General features: G+C 53.8%; 1 protein-coding gene across 1 annotated transcript in view; it reads right to left on the bottom strand.

Moving 5' to 3' along the window:
* Window positions 1-1,476: 1,476 nt before the first annotated feature.
* RSPO4 (R-spondin 4) overlaps window positions 1,477-23,935 on the bottom strand; it is a 32,526-nt gene continuing 10,067 nt past the window's right edge. The window contains exons 2-5 of the mRNA XM_027623869.1: window positions 4,868-5,056; window positions 4,021-4,161; window positions 2,451-2,636; window positions 1,477-1,577 (exon numbers count right to left, since the gene is read on the bottom strand). Of these exons, the coding sequence (XP_027479670.1) occupies window positions 1,477-1,577; window positions 2,451-2,636; window positions 4,021-4,161; window positions 4,868-5,056 (617 nt within the window). The remainder of the gene's footprint in view (window positions 1,578-2,450; window positions 2,637-4,020; window positions 4,162-4,867; window positions 5,057-23,935) is intronic.

Here is a 23,935-nt window from a genome sequence, read left to right as displayed (position 1 = left end):
GGGGGGGTGCTCCCTTCATCACCTTTAGCCTCTCTTCCAGCCTGCAGACAACCCTTCCCCAAGCCACCCCGGGCCCCCTGGGCCTCGGCCTCTCAATGCTCCTAGCTGCTAGACCTTCTGGGTTCAGGCCAGCCCATCATGCCAAGGCAAATTGGGAGCATCCCTTCCTGGGGACGCAGGGAGGCCAAGGAGGAGGGGCTAGGTACCATGATGGTGGAATGACAGGCAGTGAGAACAAACAGACTTCTGAGCTAAGTATTACTTGAGACTCCCCGATGTTCTTCCCCCTCTGGTGCGGGGGTGTCACAGTGAAATGCAAGTGCTCAGGGTTCAGTGGTGGCGTGTGGGAGTGGAGAAATCTTCCCTTGTTCTGACCCTTCCCTTGCTCCTTCCTTCCTCACCTCCCCAAAGGCCCCCAGAGTGTCCTGTGGATCTGCTGCGCTGGGCAGTCAATAAGTAGAAAGCGTAGCACCTGGATTTTCTGGGTGACCTTGGGCAAGGGGCCCCAGTTTCCCCAGGGGTACAAGGGGCAGGAGGCTCCAGGGTCGGGAACAGAGCTGCTCGGATAATCTCAAAATTCCTTTCAGCTGTGATGGCCTCTTCTGGGCTGGGCCCGTGGTTCCCCCAGGGATGACAGTCCCATCGGATGCAGTGCTTGGGCCCCCAAAGTACATGGGAGTACAGTCAGCTTGGGAAGTAGGGGGCAGGGAACCACGAGGGAGGGCAGTCACGGAGCACTGAGGGCAGACTCTGTGGCCACAGGCAGGCTCAGGGCTGGCTGTCCAGCCAGAGGCCACATCTGTGTCCACACAGGGCACGGGGAGCCCCCAGAGCCTCTTCTAGGGGGTTCCCACAGGAACCGGGGACGGAGGGCTGCAGAGATGGCCACCAGGGATTGGTCTGAGCAGGGGGCACTGGCAGCCCCGGGGTCCCGGGTCTCCTCTGGAGCAGAAGCAGGGTGGTCAGGACTCTGGCAGCCTGCCTGGATCATGGCCTGGGCCCCGCCCGTGGAAACCCCTTCTCTGCGAACGTGGGGTCAGGACAGGGTCAGGGAAAGCCCTAGAGAAAGATGTTTGCTTTCTTTAAGAAGTAGAGAGAGCAGCTGCGGAGCGAGACACAGAGGGTTGGTCTCTCAAAGTGTGCGTGATAGAGCGTGCGTGTGCGCGTGCGCGTGTGAGAGAGAGACGGAGAGAGCGGGACAGGGAAGAACAGGAAGGAAAACAGGAGAAAAGGAAAAGAAAGGCAGGCAGATAAAAGGTTTAAAGAGAAGGAAGGGAAAGGACGGGAGGGAGGAGACACAGAAGAAAGAGCAGGAATAAAGGCGAGAGCAGGAAAGGCAGGACACAGGGAGGAAGCGGAGGGTGGGGGGAGAGAGAAGGACACAGTCCCAGCGGAGGCAGGAGCGGGTGGTGTGGGGCAGAGGCTGCAGGGGGCGGAGAGGGGGGAGCTGCAGGTTTGGGGTGGGGGGGGGCCTCCTCAGGCTGGTGGGCGGGGCCTCACGTCCAGCGTGCCCTCCAGCCTCCTGTCCTTGCGCGGGCGCCGGTCTCTGCGGCCCTTCTTCTGGCCGGGGTTCCTCTCTGCACCGAGAGCACAGGGCATTGTTCAGCGCGGCCCGGGGAAGCCCCTCCAGCCACGCGCCTTTGAACACTCGCCCGTCACTGAACATCCCCAGGCTGCCGGCGTGGGGCCCATCACACGGTTTACTTGGGCTTTCCTAAGAGTTGGTCCCCTCTTGGGAAGTCGCGTCTCTGTGCTCCGACCAACCGACCGTAGCCCTCACTTTTGCCCCGACTCAGCTAAGTGTTCGCAATGTGTGTTGAGCCCAAGCATGGCCACGTGGGGAAGTTTCTTTTATTTCTCTTTTATATGACAGGGCACTCTACTGATTTTTTTTTTTTTTTAATGACCTATGCAAGGGGATTACGTTATCCGTGAATTCTGGAGTCGTAAAGAGGGCGCTCCGAAATCCTTGTTATTAAAAGGGAGGCGGGGCGCCTGGGTGGCTCAGTTGGTTAAGCGACTGCCTTCGGCTCAGGTCATGATCCTGGAGTCCCGGGATCAAGTCCCACATCCGGCTCCCTGCTCAGCAGGAAGTCTGCTTCTCCCTCTGACCCTCTTCCCTCTCATGCTCTCTGTCTCTTATTCTCTCTCTCTCAAATAAATAAATAAAATCTTTAAAAAGGGGGGGGGGAGGCGGTCATTCTGAAAGGGCAGAGAAGTCTTAATGAAGGCAGGCACATATCTGTCCCATAGCTGGGACTGACCCCCGGCAGGGAAGCCTGCCTTTGAAAGGACACCAGGGAGGGCAGGACTTAACCCACAGGGAGGTATGGTTGATCTTGGATTTTCAGCCGCCTTACGGGTGTTATTTGGGTAGGCGATGTCCCCAGCCCCCCAGCATCCTCCGGGGGTCCTGCCTGCTGCAGCCCCGAACGCCGCCTGGGGCTCACCTGCTGGGCAGGGCCTCTGGATGGGACATTTCCTTGACTCGGACAGCACCTGGCAGGTTGCCAGCTCCTCCTGCCCGGCCCTGCCAGCCTCCCGCACCCGGGTCTCCAGGCCCCAGGCCGAGCCGCACGTCTTCCCGTTGTGCACGCAGGGGCTCCAGCTGCCCCAGGGGCCCAGCTCACATTCTTCTGTTAGGTGGAGAGAGACAGACAGACATACAGACAGATTGGGTCAGCTGGCAGAGAATGTCCTTCAAGGGCAGGTTTGGAGTGGTCCCTGTCCCCGAAGGCACCAGCTCTCACGAGGAGCAGAGGGGAGACACTTGACTCTCTATTTATGAGGGCCCGGGATGGGCGCCGTACTAAAGCATGCCCGGGCCAGAAGCAGGAGTGACCGTTGGCTTTAGAGGGGAAGGCGTCCCTGAGGAGGTGACAGAGGAGCTAAAGGGAGAGGAGGAGATCCAGTGGAGTCGGAAGAAAGCAGGATGCAGGCAGGTGTGCAGAGCCCCGGCGCCTGGCAAACATGTCCGAGGGAGGGCAGCTAGAGTGGGGGCAGGGGGAAGGCTGGGAGGAGGAGGGGCAGGCTGGGAGGCCCTCAGGGCCAGGACATCGCTTTGACCTTGATCCTGTGCCTCTGATGAGCTGTGGAAGGCGGAAGCTATGCAGGGCTATTGTGAGGGAAAAATGAGGTCACGGGACAAGAAAGTTCTCAGTAGGGAACAATTTCAAAAATACACACAAAAAATATAGTCTTTCACATTTGATTCTTTCAAGAGTCCCTGAGAGGTAGGCAAAGAAGAGGGCAGCTATTAATACCCCCATTTTGCAGATTAGGCCACTGAGGCCTAGAGCAGGTAGGGGGCCTGCTAAGGGAACAGAGAAGGGGCTCCATGTCAGGACATGGCAAGTGTTTAAGACCCGGTCTGGCCCAGAAACCAGGTCTCCAGACCTGAGAACAGTGGTCCTTCTGCTAGATGTGTTCCTTTGATGAGCAGGGACTGAGCACCTATTGCATGCTTTGTGCTGTGCTGTGCACTGATTGGCAGAGGGCACAAGACAGACCTGGCTCTGACTCCCAGAGTTCACCACCCAGAAACGTCAGGCTGGAAGGGCAGGGTGCTTGTGCTGTAATGGGGGAAACACAGGCAGCTGCTGGAGCCCAGAAGAGGCATGGGTCCCAGGGGCGTGAGGGACCCGGAAGGCTTCCTGGAGGTGGAGACTCTTGACCTGAAGCTTGAAGTAGGGGTGGGGAGATTAGCCAGGCTCAGGGAGGGGCAGAAGGGAGCCTGAAAAGGATCTGAACCCAGGTCTGTCTTATTCTAGAATCAGTGCTTTTCTTGTGACCTCTGGGGCCTCCCTTGGTGATAGCAATGAAGCTGGTGTTGGTTGTGATAGTGATCGTAATAATGGTGCTCATGATGGCGTTGTGTATTGAAGGGTCCCTGTGTGTACCTGACATCACCTGTTGGGCCTCCCAGCACCATGTGACATTCTCCTATGTTCTTCCAGGTCTCCTGACACCCCTCACCAGCCCCTGAAGGGAAGGAGGCAGGACGAGGAGGCCCCCACTCACCCTGGCACTCCCGTGTGCTGGGCTGGGCCATGGTGCCCAGCGGGCAGGTGGGCAGACACTTCCCCTTGTACAGGAAAAACCGCCTCTTGCACTGGATGCAGAAGTCCTGGCTGAAGCAGCTCTCGCACGTGGCCCCACATTCTGCAAGAGAGCCAGGGCCACCCGTGGTGAGGGTGACTGCCCAGAAGGGGGCCCTCTGGGCCTGCCTGAAGTGGAAGCGCTTTGAGCAGCCCAAGCTCTGCAGCACTGGGGGCAGGATTCAGTCTCCTTTGAAGCCCAGACCCGTGCGGGAACTGCATTCAAGAACTCCCTTCCTCATCTGCACTGAGGCTCATGGGGGCAGGTGACACGTCCAAGGTAATGTGGTTATTTGGATTTAAAGGTCAAGATTCCCTTTCTCATTTGAGCCAGGGCTCAGAGAGGGCAAGTGGCTTGTCTAAAGTCACATAGCAAATGTGGGCTGTGCGTGAGGACTTCCTGCTGCATTTCCATCAAAGCTCAAACGTGGTCATGATTTGTCCCCGATCACGATGAAAATTAGAATTAGGAGTTAGGACTCCTTTTGCCATTTGAGCTAGGCCCAGAGAGCGTGAGTAAACATGCCTGAGGCCACACAGCAAACTAAGATAGAGAGAGGTGAAGTTTTCCTGCTCTATTAGTGCTGAGCCCAGCCAGGGCACTGACTTGCTTAGGGCTTCTGAGCCAGCCTGAAACCAAACAAGTATCTCAGGGTCTGGGCTCAGGCACACACCACCTGCCCTGTGGCTGTGTTGGGGTGAGAGGTGGGGTGTGGGCCAGAGGTCTCAGGAGCCCAGCGCTAGTGCAGGATGAGGGAGGAGCCACGTACTTTTGCACCTGTTGACCTCCTGGCCGCGGACGCCGAAGTAGCCGGGGGGACAGTCGTGCACGCACTTGCCGTACTGGCGGATACCTTCCCGGCGGATGAATAGGAAGAGTCTCTGCTGGCAGGTGGAGCAGCCATTTTCCTCTGAGCAGATGACACAGCCTGTGCAGTTGCCCCCAAAACCGGTGCCCACTGCCAGCCAGACCAGGGTGGAAGGTGGGGGAAAAGGGGAGAGAAATAGTCAAACCATATATGTGAGCAGCTCGGACTGTCTCATGGGGCATAGTAACTGAACACATGGCCACCCAGACAAACCACTACATTTCCCAGACAACTAGATACAGTCATGAGACCCCAGTCTGGCCAAGGGGTATAAGCTAAAGCAATGTGTACAACTTCTAAGAAGCTGCCTTAAAGGGCAGGGGCGTGCCCTTTGTCATCCCCTTCATCCTTCCTTCCTGTTGGGTGGAATGTGAACACGATGGCTGGAACACAGACAGCTACTTTGGATCATGGAGTGGGAACCATGTGTTGAGAATGATAGAGAAATAAGAAAAAAGAGCGCAGGTCCCCAAGGAAGGTGGAACCACTATAGCAGCCCTGGGCTGCCCGTGTAGACTTACAGGACGGAGAAATCACTGTCTGTTTCATTTAAACCACTGTTCTTTGGATTTTTCTATAAGTCACAGGCAAACTTAGCCTTCATGGAAATAGTGTGTATTTTTCAGTGTGTGTAGGGGGGTGCGCATGCATGTGGGGGTGGGGGAGACCTGTCTCCTGCTGTGTTTCTGAACAAGACTCCCTTCCTCCCTGTCACCGTCATCAAGCACTCCCAGCATCATCAAGTGTAGTGAGTCGAGGGAAGGAAACTTTTGTTGCCTCGGAGTCACCAACCAGGAACCAAAGCTGGGAAGAAGGAGGCAGAGAATATTCTAGAAAGAGCCTCTCCAATGCTCATAGGGGGTTGCTGCTATCCTGACCATCACCTGATTAAGCCGACCATTTAGAGAGAGGGGCTCATGGGAATTCGGAGTTGTCTGCCTGGGGCAGGGGTGGGTGCCTGTGGCTTTCCCTCTGTTCCCAACCCCCAAAACCAATGGAGAAGAGAGGCAGGGTGCCCCTCACAGAGACGGGGTGCCTGCAACAAGGGGTGGCCAGCTTCTTATGCCCCAGGTTGGGCATTCACTTCTGTGGCAGCCCTGCAGATCTGCCCCTTCCCATGGCTCTCTGAGCAGAGAAAAAAGGGCAGGGGAGAGACGGGCAGAGCTGGGAGGAGAGGCAGCAGCTGAAGACGGCATCCTTCACGGCAAGCACGAGGGGCTTCTCGGTGGCGAGGGCCCCTTAGAAGTAGCCGGGCTTAGATGCTAAGGCTGCGGCCTCACCCAAGCAGGCTGGTTGCTGGCAAGTGTCCCAGCCAGAGACAGCAGGGAAAACCACTGGAGGTAGGGGCTGGGGAGAGTCAGAAAGTGACCGGGGGTGGGGAAGGACCGAGCAGCTTCTTAGAGGCAACTGGGGACACATGAAATGGTTCCATGTTTATACCCAATTAAGGTCAGACTGTTTAATAAGCCAGTTACATACCTTGGCTCCCCTGAGCCCACGGCCACCCAGCATGGGACATTCTCGACTCTCCAGGTCTGCTCCCCAACTTTCTATTTGTGCCTCATCTGCCTTTTAGAGGAATTGCCCGTTGTGTGAGGACCTGGAGAAGGGCAAATCCTGGTGCCCCTCCCCCAGAACAGAAACCAGGGAAGTTCATACCTTCTTCAAGTTGGCAGTGATGGGCCTTGACCAATCAGATACTCATTCCTGTGACCCTGAGTCCTGGGAGTTGGACAAAATGAGTGAGGGGCTATGTGGGGATGAGGGTCACGGTGAGGTCTGTGCAGACCAGTCTGGGGCCTTTTCTGCCTCCCCTCCCTCCTGCTCTGGGATGGGTCCTGCCATTTCTCCAAGCCTGGTCTCCAGCTGCCTGGATCCTGTGAGCCCCCCCACATCCTGCTGATAACTCCCATTACTGTTGCTTACACCCAAGAACCTTGACTGATCCAGCGGGCTCGCTAATGCCCCTGGGAAGAGAAACGGCCACAGAAGAGCAGAGGAAAGGTTTGTGTGTTTCCAAAGCTGTAGCCCCTCAGGGATCTGAGGGCAGAGAGAGAGCGTGATGTCGTAAGAGGGATCCCCAGGGCCAGAGAGAGAACATCAGCTGAGAAGTTAACAGAGCCAAGACCAATGGGAAAAAACAGGTTAAATTCTAATAATACAGAGGGGCTGGCAAGGAGGAGAGGAAACTTTCCCTTCTGATAGGAGTGTAAATAAACCCTGGGGAAAAAATCCAGCAACATCTAGTAAATCTGAGGATGCGTCTTTTTCTGAACATAGCAATTCAGCTTGTGGTCGAAACCCTAGAGCAGTGCTTCTCAAACTCTTGTGCCAGCCTCTCCTACAGGTCTTGTTACAACACACAGCGCTGAGTTCCACCCCGAGTGTCCGCCTGTCCAGCTGAGTGGACCTGAGACTCTGCATTTCTAACAGGTTCCAGGTGATGCTGCTGCTACTGATCCGTTGACCATGCTCTCAGAGCCACCGGCACAAACTCTTGTGTCTGTGCCCAGAGGAACATGAGCAAAGACGTTCGCTGCAGTATCATTTAATAGCAAACAAGTATAAAAACCTGTCTATCAAAAGAAGAGAGAAGCTCACTGGGGTGCAGTCCCGTACCCCAGCCATAGCCACATATACAACCCACGATACATGACTGAGGCGGAGGTGCAGCTGACCTCGTGGATACATCTCAAAGACAAGGCTGACAGCGAAAATGCAAATTGCACAATGAAATCATAGAGGAAGAAGCCATTGGTATAGAGTTCAAAACCCTGCAAAACGATACTCTGGGACATGTATGATACTTAAATTTGTATTAAGAGTAAAAGACATAAGGGACTGATAAACACCGAATTCAGGATGTGGTTCCTCCGAGGCAAGAAGTAGGCAAAAAGGGATTCAGGAAGAAGTCCTCTTGAATCTGTAATATTTCGTCTCTTAAAATCTGAAGCAAATATTAAGATGGCAAGATTTCAGCAGGTGGCTGGCAGATATGCAAATGTTCATTGTATTTTTTATTCTTGACTGTAGGTTTGAAATATTTTACGATAAAAATATATTTACAAATATATCTAGCCTCTATTGTGTGTGTGGCTTGGGGGAGGGATTAGGAAGGGGAGGGGACTATCTTCTACTTCTACCCCTTCTACTGCTTGCCCCAAGCCCCGGCCCATCCTCAAGCTGGGGTTTTGGGCAGGAGAAGGTGAGAGAAGTTCTGAGAGCAGTGGAGACCTGCAGCCATGAGCACTATGTTAGTTATACCCCTAGGTCTGTTCTCTCCTCAGTAAGGGAACCCTTAGGTTTAGCGGAAGGCATGCCTTCCAAGAACAAAGACTACACTTTCCAGGCCCCTTTGCAGAGGTATAGGGTGTGGTGCCTAAGTCCTGACCAGTAGGCTTCAAGTGGGAATGTCCTGTGCCACACTCAGGGAATGACCTTTAAAGAAGGGCAGCTCGGGTGCCTGGGTGGCTCAGTTGGTTAAGCAACTGCCTTCGGCTCAGGTCATGATCCTGGAGTCCCTGGATCGAGTCCCGCATCGGGCTCCCTGCTTGGTGGAGAGCCTGCTTCTCCCTCTCCCTCTGCCTGCCTCTCTGCCTACTTGTGCTCTCTCTCTATCTCTGTCAAATAAATAAATAAAATCTTTAAAAAAAAATAAGGAAGGGCAGCTCTATTCTCCTCCCCTTCTTCCTTTGCCTGCAGGATTGTGGACTCAGAAGACAGAGCCAGGGCCGATGCAGGGGGCAGAGGGACCTGGCAGAGAGGACGGCCATGCTAACCCAGGGCTGTCTACCTCAGATTCTTGTATAGGAGAGGGAGGAAAGTGCCACCCCTCTTGTTTAGGTCACTGGGCCTTTCTGACAGGTACTGAGGACAGCATGAGAATGACTGATGCTGTGGGGTCTTCAGCCTCACAGGTGGGCACAGAGAGATGTCGGTGGAGACCAGGGTACCTCTCCTCAGTGCCTTGGTGCTATGTAATCCTGGGGGACCTGAGATGTGGCCCCACAACAAAGGGCAAAGGGACCCTCAGTTGGCTTGAGATGATCTCTGCCACTTGGCAGAATAGGAGTTCAAAGTAGAAATTACGTTCAGTTACAGAAAAAATAGTATTTCCTGCAAACTGAGTGTGTGGACAGAGACTCACCCCCAACACGGGTGTCCTTGCCTACTTTGCAGCCGAGGAGACAGGCTCAAGGAGGTGAGATGCGCTCCCAGGATCCTGCAGCATCAGTGGAGGCGGCCCCCCGTCGGCCAGCCCCCACTGCCCTCGCGGAGCATTTGTTCAGGGCTCCTCTGTGTCAGGCAGAGCCCGGGGCGGCGGGGATGAGCCGCGCACGGCCCCTGCCATCATGGGACCTCACAGCTGGTGGGAGGGCTGAAGCCCACAGGAGTGGCTGAATGGTAACCCACATGGGACAAAGCAAACTCTTTCTAACCGGTCTCTGGGAAGAGCTTCGGAATCACTCAGCCTGACCCCTGCAGTTGCACTGGGGATCCTGAGGCCAGAAGGGGTGGAGCCTTCCCCACCGTCAGGTGGCCAAACAGCAATTAGAGCTACAGCATTATTTGTAGAGTGATATTTCGACATGCTGAAGACAAAAGAACCTGATAAGGACCCTCCCCTGACCTCGGATGGTGTCCGTGTGTGTGTGTGTGTGTGTGTGTGTGTGTGTGTGTGTGTGTACACATGGGTGTGCATGCAGGGGATGGATCTCAAGTGTCTTCTTTCAAACCCAAGTTTTGAAGAGTTCGCCTCCTGCTGCGCCCTTGGTCCTGGTGGTGGGCTAGGGTGCCCTCTAGTGCCTCTATGTTGTAATGGCACTCCTGACATAATTCTGACGGCCTCGCCCTGGCTTTTCATCACATCTCTGTAACTTGTTGGACAGAGCAATGCTATTTCTCTCCTCCCCAAGGTCATGGGTGTAGAGACTTGAATGATAATTCTATGAATAATAAGTGATGACAACTAGAGTTTGTACAATGCTGCTTTAGAAAGATCCAAATGTGATAGTTCTTAAACTTGACTGTGTGTAAGAATCCCCAGGGAGGCTTGTAAAGTGTTGGGTTCAGGCCCAGGAATGTGCATTATAATAAGTCCGAGATAAATGTAATAGGCATTTTGGATGTGTCTTCCTTGCTCACCATCTCCTTTCCCTGACAATCAGACCTGGCAACCGTGCTTGAATTGCATGACCCTGTCCCCTGGCCAATGGTGGACAGACTGAACTAGGGACTGATGGCTCTTCCTGGCTGGGCCAATTAGACCATCTTTCTTGAGAATTTTGACTTTGGGCCAACAGACAATGGTCTGGGTTGGCCTCTTGATCTAAGGACATTTGCAGGAGGGCAGGGTAGTGCCCATGTGTGAGAAGCTTAGTGGGCACTAGCATCTGTGGCCCCTCTCTTTGCTAACAGAGACCCCATCCGTCTGCACTCTCTGACTTTGAGGTTCATGTGGAGTCTCTCCAGCCAGATGCACTTCACCCCAGGTCCCCTTGACCATAGTGGCTGGTTCAAATATAGGCACATGTCTCAGCAAGAGCAAGACTTAAGACTGGGGGGGGGGGGGTTTAACAGGTGTGTGTGTGTGTGTGTGTGTGTGTGTGTGTGTGTGTGTGTGCGCGCGCGCGCACATGCACGTACATGTATTTTCTTTTCCACTCTGCTTGGATTTGGGAGGATGCAGACAGAGCTGGTGGGCACCACATGATGGGAGGGTGCCTGAGAATGGAGACCACAAAGCAGCAGCGGCACCAAGAGATTGTGTTTGCACCTGGATGCACCCCTGGGAGGCCCATAAATTCTCTTCTTTCCTCAAGTCACTTTGAGTTAGGTTTCCTGTCACTTGCAACCAGAGACTCCTGACTAATATACAGAAGCACAGAGAGAAAGAAACACATCATATGCAGAGGGAGTAAAGCAACAGGAAACCTCATGGGCCCCAAAAGATAGAGTTTCTGACCATCATCTAAGCCCAGGCTCCAGTTCCCTCAAGGCCAAGGGGCTTGGAGCCCCAGCCACCCACCCTGCCTACCATGGCTCCCCAACGGGCCCTGGGTTTTAGGGAGCATGCTTTGAAAGCCCCTGGCTTCTTTTACACCCCAACTGTCTCCTGGCCTTCATCACTGGCCTCTCCCCAGCTCAGATGCACATTTCTAAATGAAAGCATTTGAGCTCTACTTACAACCCCCTGGGTTTTCAGGGGGCATCAGAGGGGATGGCACTCCATGTGATTTCCTTTATCAATTGTCTCCCATGATCACCATCATCCTTCCCCACTCAAAATACCAGGCCCCAAATACATGGCCCTGTTTTACTCCAGCATTTGGATGGGTTTGGAATGACATCTGAGTCACTTCCTTTTTCCCCAAGAAATGACAGTGGAACGGATCACATCAGGCTTGGCAGTTTCCAAAGGGACGCAGGCTTATAACAACTCTGAATGCATGCTCTAGCCCGGGGTTGAGTGATCCATTCATTCATCCATCCATGCATCCAACAAATACTACTCTGTGCCAGGTCCAGTGCGAGGGGCTCTATGAGCTTTGGGGGGCAGCTGTGTGATCATGGTCAAAGTGCTTTAGCTCTCTGGGCTCACTCTAGTGTAAAAGGGAGTGGTAAGGCTTATCTTGCAGGGTTATTATAATTAAAGGAGACGGTTCCTGAAAATCTCTTGATTTTGAGCCCAGCACAAAGCAGGCCCCTGATACTCTGTGGCTGTTGTTGTCATATTGAAGTGATGATCTGTTCTGTGCCCTCAAAAATCTAAGGACATGTGTTACGGTACAGGTGCCCAGGTTCCAATCCTGGCTCCACCACTCATGGAGTGACCTTGGACAAGTATCCTCATCTCTGTGGGCCTCAGTTTCCCCATCTGAAAATCTGTGGCAGCAACTCCTACCCTCATGGGCCTTGATATGAGGTGTGTGCAAACAAATTAGCAAGTGCCTGGCACATAGTAAGTACGTGCTTCTTTATAAATGTAAGTTCAAGTTCCTTTCCTGTTCCCTCACTGCTACGGCCCATGATGGGGTGTCAGTCCACACTTGGACCCTCTTCCCTTTCACAGGTGAGCAAACAGAGACCAGAGGTGCTGGTGGACAGCAGGGCCCAGGGAGATGGTCTTCAGGCAGGCATGAGGAGGCCGCTTTGGTCTTGGGTGAAGGGCAGGTTTATCCTTTCTGTTGGGATCAGGGAATGACCTGTGTCTTCCTACAAGGGTTCCCAACCTTAAGGTGACCCATATCTTGAGAACAACCGCAGGCACCTCATTGCAATAGGAGCCAATGGCTCAACGTTTGCAAGGGATTTCCATATTTTTTCCATTTGGGAATTTTGAGTGGATTCAGGGTCATCTCTGTGATATCATGTCTCCCACCCACCTTCAGCCTGCAGAGCTTTCCTAGAGGGGGTCCAAAGGCATAGGGTGACATCTAAGACCCTGAAGATCACATGTTCTCTCACAGGTTCATGTCCTCAGCAGCCCACAGCAAGTCTGTCACTGAAAAATCCTTAATACCCAAGTCGAGACATCCAGCCCCACACTTAAACAAACAAACAAACAAAAAACAAGATACAAACAAAAAACCCTAATTTGGATAGATTGCTAACATTTACCAAAAAACAGATTTCACATAAAAAGATGGAATTTGGACCTCTCTGGAAAAAATCAGAGTATCTACCAACACTGGGCCTGCATTTCCATAAGGCAATAATTGATTGAAGTTACATAGATGGGGCACAGTCTCGCCAGGCTCCCCCACCATTCCCTTTAATGATCCCTGACACCGAGGGCGAAGGTCAATTGCCCTGAATTATCATCCTTGAGCCTCCTTTTATCTCACACCCACTTCATTCGCTGGTGTTAGGAGGCAATGGAGAGCAGGGGTTCTCAAATGTGGGGGGCATGCATCAGATTCGCCTTGGACTTGTTAAAACACAGCTAGCTGGGTCTCCCCCACAAGCTGGTGATTCGGTGGATTTGGGCCAGGCCTGAGAACGTGCATTGCTAACAGGTTCCCAGGTATTGCTGGTCCTGGGACCACACTTGAAGACTGGAGTAGGGTTAAGAGCCGGACTGTGTGGGTTCAAATCCCAGTTCTGCCCTTTATCCTTGCCCATGGGACCTTGAACTCATGCCTTAACCTCTCTGGGCTTCAGTTTTCCCACGTGTTAAACAAGCATCATACTGGCTGAACTTCCAGTGGATGTTGTGAGGACCTGAGCAGGCCTGACACCGATGAGGGGCTCAGGATCATTCCTATCGCCACCTGCCATGCGTCTGTGGGAGTCTGTGATTTGGGACTTGCTTGGGCAATCAGTGCAGAACTTTTTATTTTGATGTTGACATTTTTGGGAGGTGGAGTTTCTTCCTAATTGGGGTGTGTCCAGGGAAGTGTGCCTTGCATGAGAACATCATGTGTCATGGTTGACTGAGGATTTAACACAGCTGTCCCGAAGGCCTCCCTGGGGGGGTGCGAAGGATGGGGAGGGAGAGAGATTACTGCCCCTTGCCCCAAGGCCATGCAACCTGAGGAGGGCCAGTCCCTGCCCTAAGTCCTGCTCTGTCCCTGGGGAGGATCCAGAACCATCGTGGGGGTGTGGGGGGGGCATGCAGATAGTGCTGGGCAGTGCATCCTCAGATCCTTGCCTGGCAGTGGGGGACACATGTCACCGATGACCAAAGGAAATAAACAACATCTGGGCTCCCGCCTGTCCGCTCAGGCCACCACATGTGGGAGGCAGTCGCTGCCCCTAGAAGCTGGCTCAGAGGAGCCCCGCGGCACATCCCTGCCTGGGGGGCAGATTGCACCATCCCCAGCAAGGGATGGGCCCTGGAAATGACTCCCAGCTTGTAGTCTCCCACGGGGTGCAGGGCTAAAGGTCTCCAGCACCCCCCACTCCCCAGCCTCTTCTCAGTACCCAGGGGGGAACCTAGAGGGTCTCACGTTCGGCAGAATGTTGAGGTGGTCTTGGTTTTGGAGCCTGAAAAACCACCACTTCCTGGCCGGGTGAGCTCAGATAAACGGGCTTCACTACTCTGAACCTCAGTCTCCTCTTCTGCAAAATGGGGACAATAGCAGCAACCAGCTCCTAGGCACTTGTCTGAATGACATGAGCTCATCCATGCAAAGTGCTTAGCACAACTCATGGCAGACAAATGGGCATTATTTTATTACTTGATTTCTGTGAGATGCATGGGAGGCACCCCAAAGTGCTCCCTCGAGGGCCAGGGTGCAGTTTGGAGTGTTCTTCAAGTTTCCATAGCTTTGCGCTTTGTCCTCGGAGAGCTGCTGCTGGGGTGGGAGGGCCAGGCTCATATACTGCAAAGGAAGTTGATGATGTCCCTTTTCCGCCACTGGAGGGTGAGCCACAGGAGGGCAGGGAGAAACCACAGCACCCCACACAGACGAGTCAGCACCTTGCTTTTGCTCATCCAAATTATCCTGGCAAATACTGCGCTCACGGCCTCATTCTTTTCCAGAGCCGCTCACCATCCCACGTGGGGATGCTGCAAAGTTCATTTAAGTACTATCGTCATACCCACTTCAGAGACAAGGAAACTGAGGTTCAGGGCAGTGCTGCTGTTTGCCCAAGGGCACATAGTAGGAGGTGGAGTGGACAGTCAGACCCGGGCGGGGTGACTGCAGAAACTGAAAGCTTCGCCTCGAGGCCACACCGCCTCCCAGGTGCCAGGGTACCCCATGCCTCGTTCAATCCTCCACACTGAATAACACGTCCCGTTGTCCTCCGACTACAGCCTTGCTGAGTTCCCAGGGCTGTGCTAAGGCCTTTGCCTCCTTCCATGCCCATCTGACCTTGACTGAGACAGGAAGTTGGCCCGGCTGTCCAGTACTGCCCGTCCGGACACTGAGCCCGCCTCCTCTGTATGTCTCCTTCCTTCTCCCCTGTGCCATGCTCAGCCCCAGGACGCAGAGCAGGTTAGCATGTGTGCATTCACGCAGGGGAGCAAACACCTGTCCCCGCTCTTATTCCTTCAGGTTTCTTCCAAACTCTCTCTCAGGGATTTTCTTGGTGCCCCCACCAGGGCTTCGGGAGGCGGGGAAGTAGGCGCTCTGCGCCGCCCGAGCCACTGCTTGGCATCCGGAAGGAATCCTTTACAGACACTGGTTTACACCACGGGGCGAGGGAGGGCGGGATGGAGGGTTGGGGGGAGCCAGAGTTCACACCCACATCTGTTCTTTCCCAGCCCATGGTGATCCTCAGATTTCAATCCACGCAGAATCACCTGGCGCTGCTTATTAAAAGCAGAGGCGGGGCGCCTGGGTAGCTCAGATGGTTGGGTGTCTGCCTTCGGCTCGGGTCGTGGTCCCGGGGTCCTGGGATCGAGTTCCACATCGGGCTCCCTGCTGGGCAGGGAGCCTGCTTCTCCCTCTGCCTCTGCCTCTCTCTCTCTCTCTCTGACTCTCATGAATAAATAAATAAAACATTAAAAAAAAAAAAAGCAGAGGCGCCACCACCTCTCAATACATGGGGTTGGTTGAAAACTTACGGTGCTGTGCCCAATGTTATATATGTATGAGCTCAGGCGATCTTCAAAAACCACTCTGCCAGGTCAGCCAGGGCTTCCCAACAGTAATGCTGCCCACAGAGTGCCCAGGGGTCTTGGGTTCAAAGGTAGATTTTGATGCTAAAGGTCTGGGGTGGGGTCTGAGATTCTGCTTTTCTACAAAGCTCCCCTGGGAGGCTGATGATACTGGTCCTTGACCTCATTTTAAGAAGCAAGGAGCTTGGTACTGTTATTACTCCTTGTTATACAGATGAGCCAACTGAGGCTCAAAGGCCAACCCCTGGACAGAGCGGAGCTAGACAGAGTCCCCAGAGAGCACCTTGCCCTGGGGCCTGATGATGGATGAGAGGCCAGGGTAATATTTGGAAGGGGCAACCCAGCTCCTCTTCCCACTCATTGGAGGGCTTTCCCAAGGAGCCCAAAGTTGGGGCAGTCCCAAGGTCAGCACGGCAGGAAGGGAGGGGGCCGGGTTTGTGTGAGCCTAAGCGTGAGCATGCCGCCGGGACAGTGGTAGGTGTGGGCTGGCTGGCAAAACCCACCTCACAAGGATTCTAGCGCTCAGGGTTGAAGCATGAAGTCTTTGCCCGGTGTTGCCCCTGCCTGGCCCTCTTGCTAGGTAGTGGGGTGGACACAGTTCAGAGCAGGCTGCTTGTGCCTGGCATACCCCCACCCTCACCAAACCAAACCTCTGCTTCCCTATCCCTTAATGAGCCACCCTGACCCCGGCAGACGCATTCTGCCCTCCGTTAACCGCTCATCAAGGGCAGTCACACTTGTGTTCCTCATGGGAGCCCTGCGGGTGCAGCCAGAAACCGCACTACTCACCCTCAGAAAATCATCATTTTTTTGTAAAAAAGGATTGTCGTCGGATCCCTCGTCATTGAGCAAGCTACACATGGCATAGGAGCGGAGACTGGGACCGGTGGCCTCTCTGGGACCCATCGCTCCAGAGTTCAGCTCCCTGTTATCCATGAACATAGAATCATCATGCAGTTGTCCTGAGTGTAAAACCGCCAGAAAATCAATCTGCCTATAGCCTTGTCACAAAACCGTCTTGCGTGTGAAAGTGTCATCACGTTGTCAAGTATGTGAAATCGTCTAAGAAACTGTCTTGCAACTGTCCTACATGTAAAACGGTCACAAAGTTGTCAAGGAGATGCAGTTGCCACTCTTGAAAAAAATACTGAGAAAACAGTTCCTTTTCTTTTCCAGCGACAGGCACAGGTTTGCCGTGTGAGCGGCCCTGGACAAGTTGCCGAAATACTCTGTGCCTCAGTTTCGTCTGTATTTACCTCATAGGGCTATTCTGAGGATCAAATGTATCCTGCTCCAAACCGTGCAGAGCAGGTGCTCAAGAAATCTCCCTGTCCCTCCCGTGAATGGTGTCTCCCTGCAGCAGGTGTGTTTCTGGCAGACTAGGTGCCTGGTACACAGTAGGTGCTCAGTGAGGACTTGTTGGCTGGGAGTGGACTCAGGTTCTGGCTCCTTCCAGTTCTGGCTCTCTGTGGTTTGCTGTGTGACCCTGGGCAGGTCTCTTTCTTCTCTGATCCTCTCTAAACCTACTTGCCTTCTGTGAAGTACCCTGAGACCTGCGTATAAAGTACCTGGCAGTGCTGGGGTTCAGCCAACACTAGCTACTGATTCCCATTCCTTCCCCTACGGCGCTTATGATTCCCCATTGCTCTTTATTTGTGGAGGCCTCTCCTGGCTCTTTGGGAGGCTGTAAAACTTCAGCTCTGGCTGAATAGGAGGACTTTTGCAGCAGTTAGGACCCTGCTGGGATTATGTCCAGCTAATCTGGAGCCCCTCTGCCATCTGCCGTGGGAGGGGGGCCGTGCCCACTGGTCTAAACCAGGAGGCTCCCACAAGCCCTGGGGAGGATGTGAGTGCCAGGATTCCAGGGAAGGTAGGGGAAGCTTTTACTTTTTTTATTATTTAAATTCAATTAGCCAACATATAGTACATCCTTAGTCTCAGATGTAGGGGAAACTTTCTAAGACGAACTGAAAAGCCCAGATTCTGAAGATTAATCTGAGAAAGGTACCAGGTTTGACAGCTCTATATGCAACCTCCTTTCCTTTGTCCTGTTGAAATCCTGTGCTTGACAGAGCGCAGGGCTAGGGACCAGGACGGTGGTACCTGTCTCGGCTTGGACTCAAGACTCCTTGTATGATCTTGGCAGAGTTCCGCATCGTCCCATGCCTCAGTTTCCCCAGCAGAAAAACAAAGGATTGGTCCTGATAAAGGGCTTTCAAAATATTTTCAGCCAAGGAAGCCTTCTTTTTCCCGTAATGAGATGGGATATGGGTGCTGAGTTAATAAGGCAGGTAAAGATGGAGCTGCTTTGGCTGAAACCTGGCTGGGTGTGAGGGTGAGGATCTTGAGCCCGATCCTTTTGGTTCCTGTCTCCCACTTCTGGAGGCAGCCCCTGAGGGCTTGGATCATCTCTAGGACCCCTCAAGCCCCGAAGGCCCACAATGCCAATGTTAGGAGGAGGGACAACGAAGCAGTTAGCAGCACTGGCTGGAGACAGACAGCCTGGGTTCAAACCTCAACCTCACCTCTCTGAGCCTCAGTTTCCCCATCTATAAAATGGGGATACTGTCTTCTTATGTTGTTGTGAAGGTTCAGTTAGTTGGTGTGTGACACAATTAGAACAGGGTCTAGCAGGAGGTAGGTGTGAGCAGTGTGGAGCTCCTACATGGCCAGACTCTGTCGCAACAACCCTATGAGGCAGGTAAAGATGGATGTCCTCTTATAGACAAAGAAGTTAAGGCACAGAGAAGGTAAGTAAGTTGCCCAGGATCACACAGCTGATAAGTGGCGAGCTGAGATTTAAAGGCAGGTAGTCTTAGGAACTGGTGGTTATTATTAAGTATTAGGGAGAATCTAGTCCTCAGAACAGGCCCAACATAAACACCCTCCTCACCTCATAAAATTAAGCCCAAGGAAGCTTTGGGTATATGATCAGTGCTCAGCCCAGAGAAATATTGGGGCCCCACTGCCAGTAAGTATCAGGGAAGGGGACTGGGTCTAAAAGTCAGGGCTGGTCCTCATACCAGACCCTGTCAGTGTTCAGGGACAGCCCCAGCCCCTCTCAGGCAGCACCCTGGGGACCAGGAGGCTCTGAGGGATGACAGAGTCGAGAATCCAGCTGGGCCTCCAGGCATGGGCTAGGCATCTTCATGGACCTGATTCTGGGTCTGGCCTCTTCCCACAGGCTCCCTTCCCCTCTCAAATCTTGGCAGAAGGGAGAGAGGCCCAGATGTGGACTCTTGTCTCAGATCTTTGGGCCTTAGGGCAAGTTCCTCCCTGTCTCTGAGCCTTAGTTTCTCCATCTGTCAAAACCCATTGCGTGTAAGGGTTCAATATTCATTTATCCATCCGTCCATCAGATGGCAATGTACCAGGCCCTTTTCTAGACTCCAGGAACATAAGGGTGAAAACAAGAAACAAAACAAGACAAACAAACAAAAAAAACCCCTCTCACTTGCTTTTATTTGATTTATCAGACAAAGTTAAAAGACAAATCACAGACCCGTTGAAACATTTTAGAAAGATGCACAATACGATTCTAGATTGGAAGGTAAATTTCCCAGGCTCTCTGTCTTTTTCAGCCCTCCTCCCAGTGCCATGCACAGTGCTGGGTATGCTGGGTGCTCTGGAAATGTGTGTTGGACGAATGAACGAACAGGACTTATCTCGCTGCTCCAAAACTGGTGACAAAGGGTGGAAACAGTCTCTGCGTCCTCCCTCCCCTGCCACCGTGTTCTAAAGAGAGCTGCTTCATGAGTATGAAATTGGGGCCTGATACCCGCTCCAGGGCTTAGTGAGGGGGGCCAACTATCTTGGGGGGGCAACCATCTCCTCCCCAGCCTGTGTAAGTGGATTTCTGAAGAGGATCCCAAAAAATTGTCCTGGAGCGGCTGGGGCAGGGCTGGACACTTCCCCATCTCCCTAAACCCAGCTGGGGTGGCAAGAGAAGCACTCATCGTTTAGAGGGGACCTGAAGACCATGGAAATAGCATTTCATCCCCTGATGGATACACATTTGCTGACTCTCCCCATGTCTATTAGGGAGAAGGGGGAACGAGTGAGAGCTGCCAAAGGGGCCAGAGCAGGCCTGGGGAAGCCCGCACTAACGCCATTTGGCCAATTCTCTGCCAAAGGGACTGAAGAAGGCAGCTGATCTTGATCCAAGCTGCAGATTCCCAACTCAAAGAGGCAAGAGGCTGTGGGGGCTCCAAGGGGTGGAGAGGGAGCTAGGAAGATAGGAAGAAGTAGAGCCCATGCTCCTTCCCCGATAAATCACACCCCTGCCGCAGTGACCCCACCTGCGGGGTCGGGGAGCGTGAAGGGAGGCATAAGAACGTTTAGACCTGACCCGTTGCCCTCCTGCTCACTGGTGATGGGGTCCCGAGTTTATTCAGTGCTGAGTGTTGTGAGGCCACAGCAGCACCAGAGAAGTAAGAGGCCACTGTCCCTGTCCCCATCCCTCTTTCTGCTCCCCAACATGCGGGGCGGGGGGGGAAAGAGGGAGAAAGCATGACGCATCTCTCCACAGGGCAGAGAATGGAGTCAGGAGCCAGGTCAGGGAAGAAGAGAGCTTGGAATTAGACCTTTGTGTTTAAAATTTAGCACTGGGCTGGGCTTTTTAAAACCAGAAAGCTTGGAGATCTGTCCAAATAATTAAGGACTGGGTTTTAGAGATAAAACAGAGAATAAGAGAGAGGGAGAAAAAAAAAAAAAGCACATGTCACGTTTGCAACCCTCTGCTACATGTTCAGTCTGATCATTAAGCCACTTACACACAAAGTAGGCCAAAGATTGTCATTCTTAATATACAAAGAGCTCCTAGATATCAATAAGAAAAACAGGAATAACCCAAGGTGGGAAAATGGGCAAAGATATTACAAGTAGAAAAAAGAAGAAGACAAATGGGCCAGAAACCACATGAAGAGCTGTCCCACCTCACTAATCATTTTCAAAACGAAGATTAAAACAAGAAGGAAAAACTACTTGTGACCTATGGGATATGGAAACTGTGTAAGGCTGAACCCATCCAGACCTCCCTTTTGAGAAGGGAATTCGGGTGGTGTCTATTAAAGTTTAAAATCTGTAGGATGAGGGTAGTAATGTCATTTTAGAGATGGTGCCCTGATGCCCAGAGAGAGGGGGGCACCTGTTTGGAGCCCCCCAGTTGGTCACCAGAGGACAGGGCTGCAACCCTGGTAACTGGATAGGTGCCTTTAGCGCTTTATCTCTAGCCAGTTGATCCTCTCCCTCTGGCCTTATGTATAATCTGGCCCCTGGCACCTGACTTGGGAGGCTAGGCCTGCTCTGCCCCCCACTGCCCTGGGGCTGAGGATGGCTGGGGCCTTGCTGTTGCAGGTGACACCCCTTCCCCACCATATATGAGGTTCCCCATCCGTCCTGCTCAGTGGTGAGGTGCACAGGATGGAGGTAGGAACCCAAGATTTGGAATCAGACAAACCTGCTCTCAAATTCCAGCTCCACACTTACTCGCTGGGACCATTATTTAACCTCAGTGTGCTCACTTGTAAAATGGAGACAATCATCCACTCACTGGGAAGCTTGTTCCTTCCTATCAGAGGCCTCTCTGTGCCAGGCATTGTTCTAGGCACTGGGAACGCATCAGGGATCAAGAGGGTCCTTCCCCTCATGAAGTCTGCTGCCTGAAGGAGAGAGCGATTATCTGCGGTAGTGACAGGGAGTGAATGAAAGTTAAGAGAGTGATGGGAGGAGGGTCTCCTCCAAGAATGGCCTCACTGAGACATAGAGGAGAAGTATTCTTGGCATTAGGGACCAGCAAGCACGGAGGCCCAGAGGCTGGAAAGAGCTTGTTATGGAAGAGGGCAGTGGCGGGGCGGGGCGGGGTGGGAGGTTAGCTGTGGCAGGTGAGGTCAGAAGGGCGGACGGGCCAGCCGGGGGGGGCTCGGAAGCGGTTTGCATGGTGCTGGATCTTCCTAGAAGCAGATGAGGGTCTGCGTGTGCTCCAGCGGTGCTGAGGGGGAGGGGGCAGGGGGCAGGAGCGGGAGCCGGCTGGGGTGAGGCTGGCGGTCGTCCGGGCGGTCCGGACGAGGCTAGCGGCTGTGGAAGCAGGCAGGGGGGACAGACACGCTCTGTGTGTGGGCTATCGCAAGGTACGTGGCCCAGGCCTGGTGTGGCGCGTGGTTGGTGCTTACTGATCCGTTACCCAGCCTCAGATCTAAGGAGACCTAATCTGAGAATCCCAGGGCTGCGTCTAGCCCACAGTCTCCTCCGTAAATGCCCAAATCGCTTCCGCTTCCCCTTGCCATCACTTCCGGTTAGGCCTCCTTGCGCTACTCTTGACTGCCACAGGCCGCCAGGACCAGGTCCCTGTCCTGGGTCCCCTCTGGCTGTGAGGCAGCCTCGCTGCTCAGTTGTGCTCCCTACCTCTGTTGCACAGGCACCACCCTCCAGATGCCGTGAACCCTGAGGCCCCGACAGGGTGGCTTCCTGAGTCAGGCTCCAAGTTGAGATTAGGTGGTGAGTCACAGTGACACCTGCCGGGGCCAGGCCCCCAGACCAGCTGCCCAGCAGCAGGAAATGGGGAGGGGGGAGGCAGCTCCGGGCAGGTGGGAGCCCAGGCCACACACCCGTGCGTTTGGATCCCAGCTTTGCCACCTTGACCCACAAAGGCCCTTCGACCTCTCTGAGCCTCAGTGTCTCATCTGCAAAATAGAATGATGCCATCCAAGGTGGCCTGGAGGGTAAAGGGGGGTAATAACCCGCAGAGCACCTGGCCATGTGCCCGGTGTATGTGCCAAAAGCACTCACCAAACGGGAGCCAGACGTAGCCTTATGCTTTGCTCTGGGTTTAGCTAACCAATTCCTGGCACAGTGAAAAGGAGCTCTTTGGAGCCCCAGGCTGTGTTCCAACCCAGATTCTGTCAGGGCTGTGGGAACCTGGGTAACTGACTTCCCCATCTGGGTCCTCCTTTCCCCTTCTGTAAAATGGGTACCAATCTCCAAGTTTGTAATGAACACAAAGCATCTGGCCCATAGTGGGTGCTCGATCAATGGTATGACGCCAGGGGGGAGGGACTGAATGGAAGAAGGGGAAACAGGCACAGCATGAGGTGGGGGTAGCCAGAACCCAGGGAAATGGGGACATTGATGATCTTGGCTCTAACCCCCTCCTGGCCCTGAGGCACTGTCTCCGCCAAGCTGAAACCCAGGCAGTCAGACCATCGGGGCTTGCACAGGCCTGAAAATTTAACATCCACTGTCAGTGGGCCTCAGTTTCCTTATCTGCAAAATGGAACCATCCTTCTTGCCCAGTTAAAACCAGGACAGAGGTTTGGAGCCAAGATGGGCAGCGTGGAGCCAGAGATGCTGGTCACTGTGAGCTCTGGCAGGTCCTCGAAGGGACCAGGACTGCGAGTGGGCACAGCCCGGCTAATGCTGGCTGAGCCTCTGCAGCTTGCAGGAACCCGTGTCACCCCAGTCCTTGTGCTAGATCGTTTCACACACACCACAGTTCTACAAGGCTGGGGTTACACATTTCCCATTTTCACGGAGGAGAAAACTGAGGCCCAGGGAGATGAAGTGGTCGACCCATGAACTCACAGCCAGGAGTCAGGTGGATGCAAACCTGAGTCCAAGCTCCGAACTGCGGGGGCTCCCACCTCCCGCATGGCTGCGGACTCCTGCCCCGTGGCCCTCCAAAAGCAGAGGAAAGCCCTTGAAAGCCATATGTCTCTCAGGGCCCAAGGTCAACCCAAGGGGGCCCTGAGCTGTTTGTGAGGACAGATGAGAGGAGGACTGACTCCAGGCAGAAGAGCGGACCTTCAGTGAAGTCAGCTGTGCACACAGATGTCCCGAGTGCTCGTATTCTTTCTTCTTTTGGTGGTGGTGGTGGGGTAGGGGGTGGATGGAGGAGAACGAGATAGATCCACAAACTGTGGCCCTTCCGCCAAAGCAGCCCTGGGAGCACGGCAGCCTCGGGTTGGGGCTCTCAGCCCACGGGGAGGACTCTGAGCCCCTCAGGATGCCCTGCAAGCCAACCTCACTGTCTCCAGGAGCAGGGGCTCCAGCTGCCGTCCCTCCTGCTTATATGTTAAAACCCACTCTGACTGTGGGTCAGAGTGGGTGGGCCCATCACCTCCCCCAGTCCAGGGGCCCCAAGGACAGGGTCGGTCCAGCTAACAGCATGTGCTGGCTGGAATGCAGGGACCAAGGGGACACGCAGGGACAAGGGTGAATGGAGAGGTACCACCTGCATTTGAGACTTCCAGAAACGTCCTTGGGAGGGGCTGAGGCCTGCTGTACCAGGACTGTCAGCCTTGTCAAGGAAGCTCGGCTCATGGGAAGGGGGTTCCGCTGGAGGGACGGAGAACCAGAGGCTCACACCCTTCTAATGAGACCTTCTTATAAGGACACTTTCTTTC

Source organism: Zalophus californianus, chromosome 8, assembly GCF_009762305.2.
Source record: "Zalophus californianus isolate mZalCal1 chromosome 8, mZalCal1.pri.v2, whole genome shotgun sequence".
In the NCBI taxonomy this organism is placed as follows: Eukaryota; Metazoa; Chordata; class Mammalia; order Carnivora; family Otariidae; genus Zalophus; species Zalophus californianus.
This window is presented reverse-complemented; position numbering and strand designations above follow the sequence as displayed.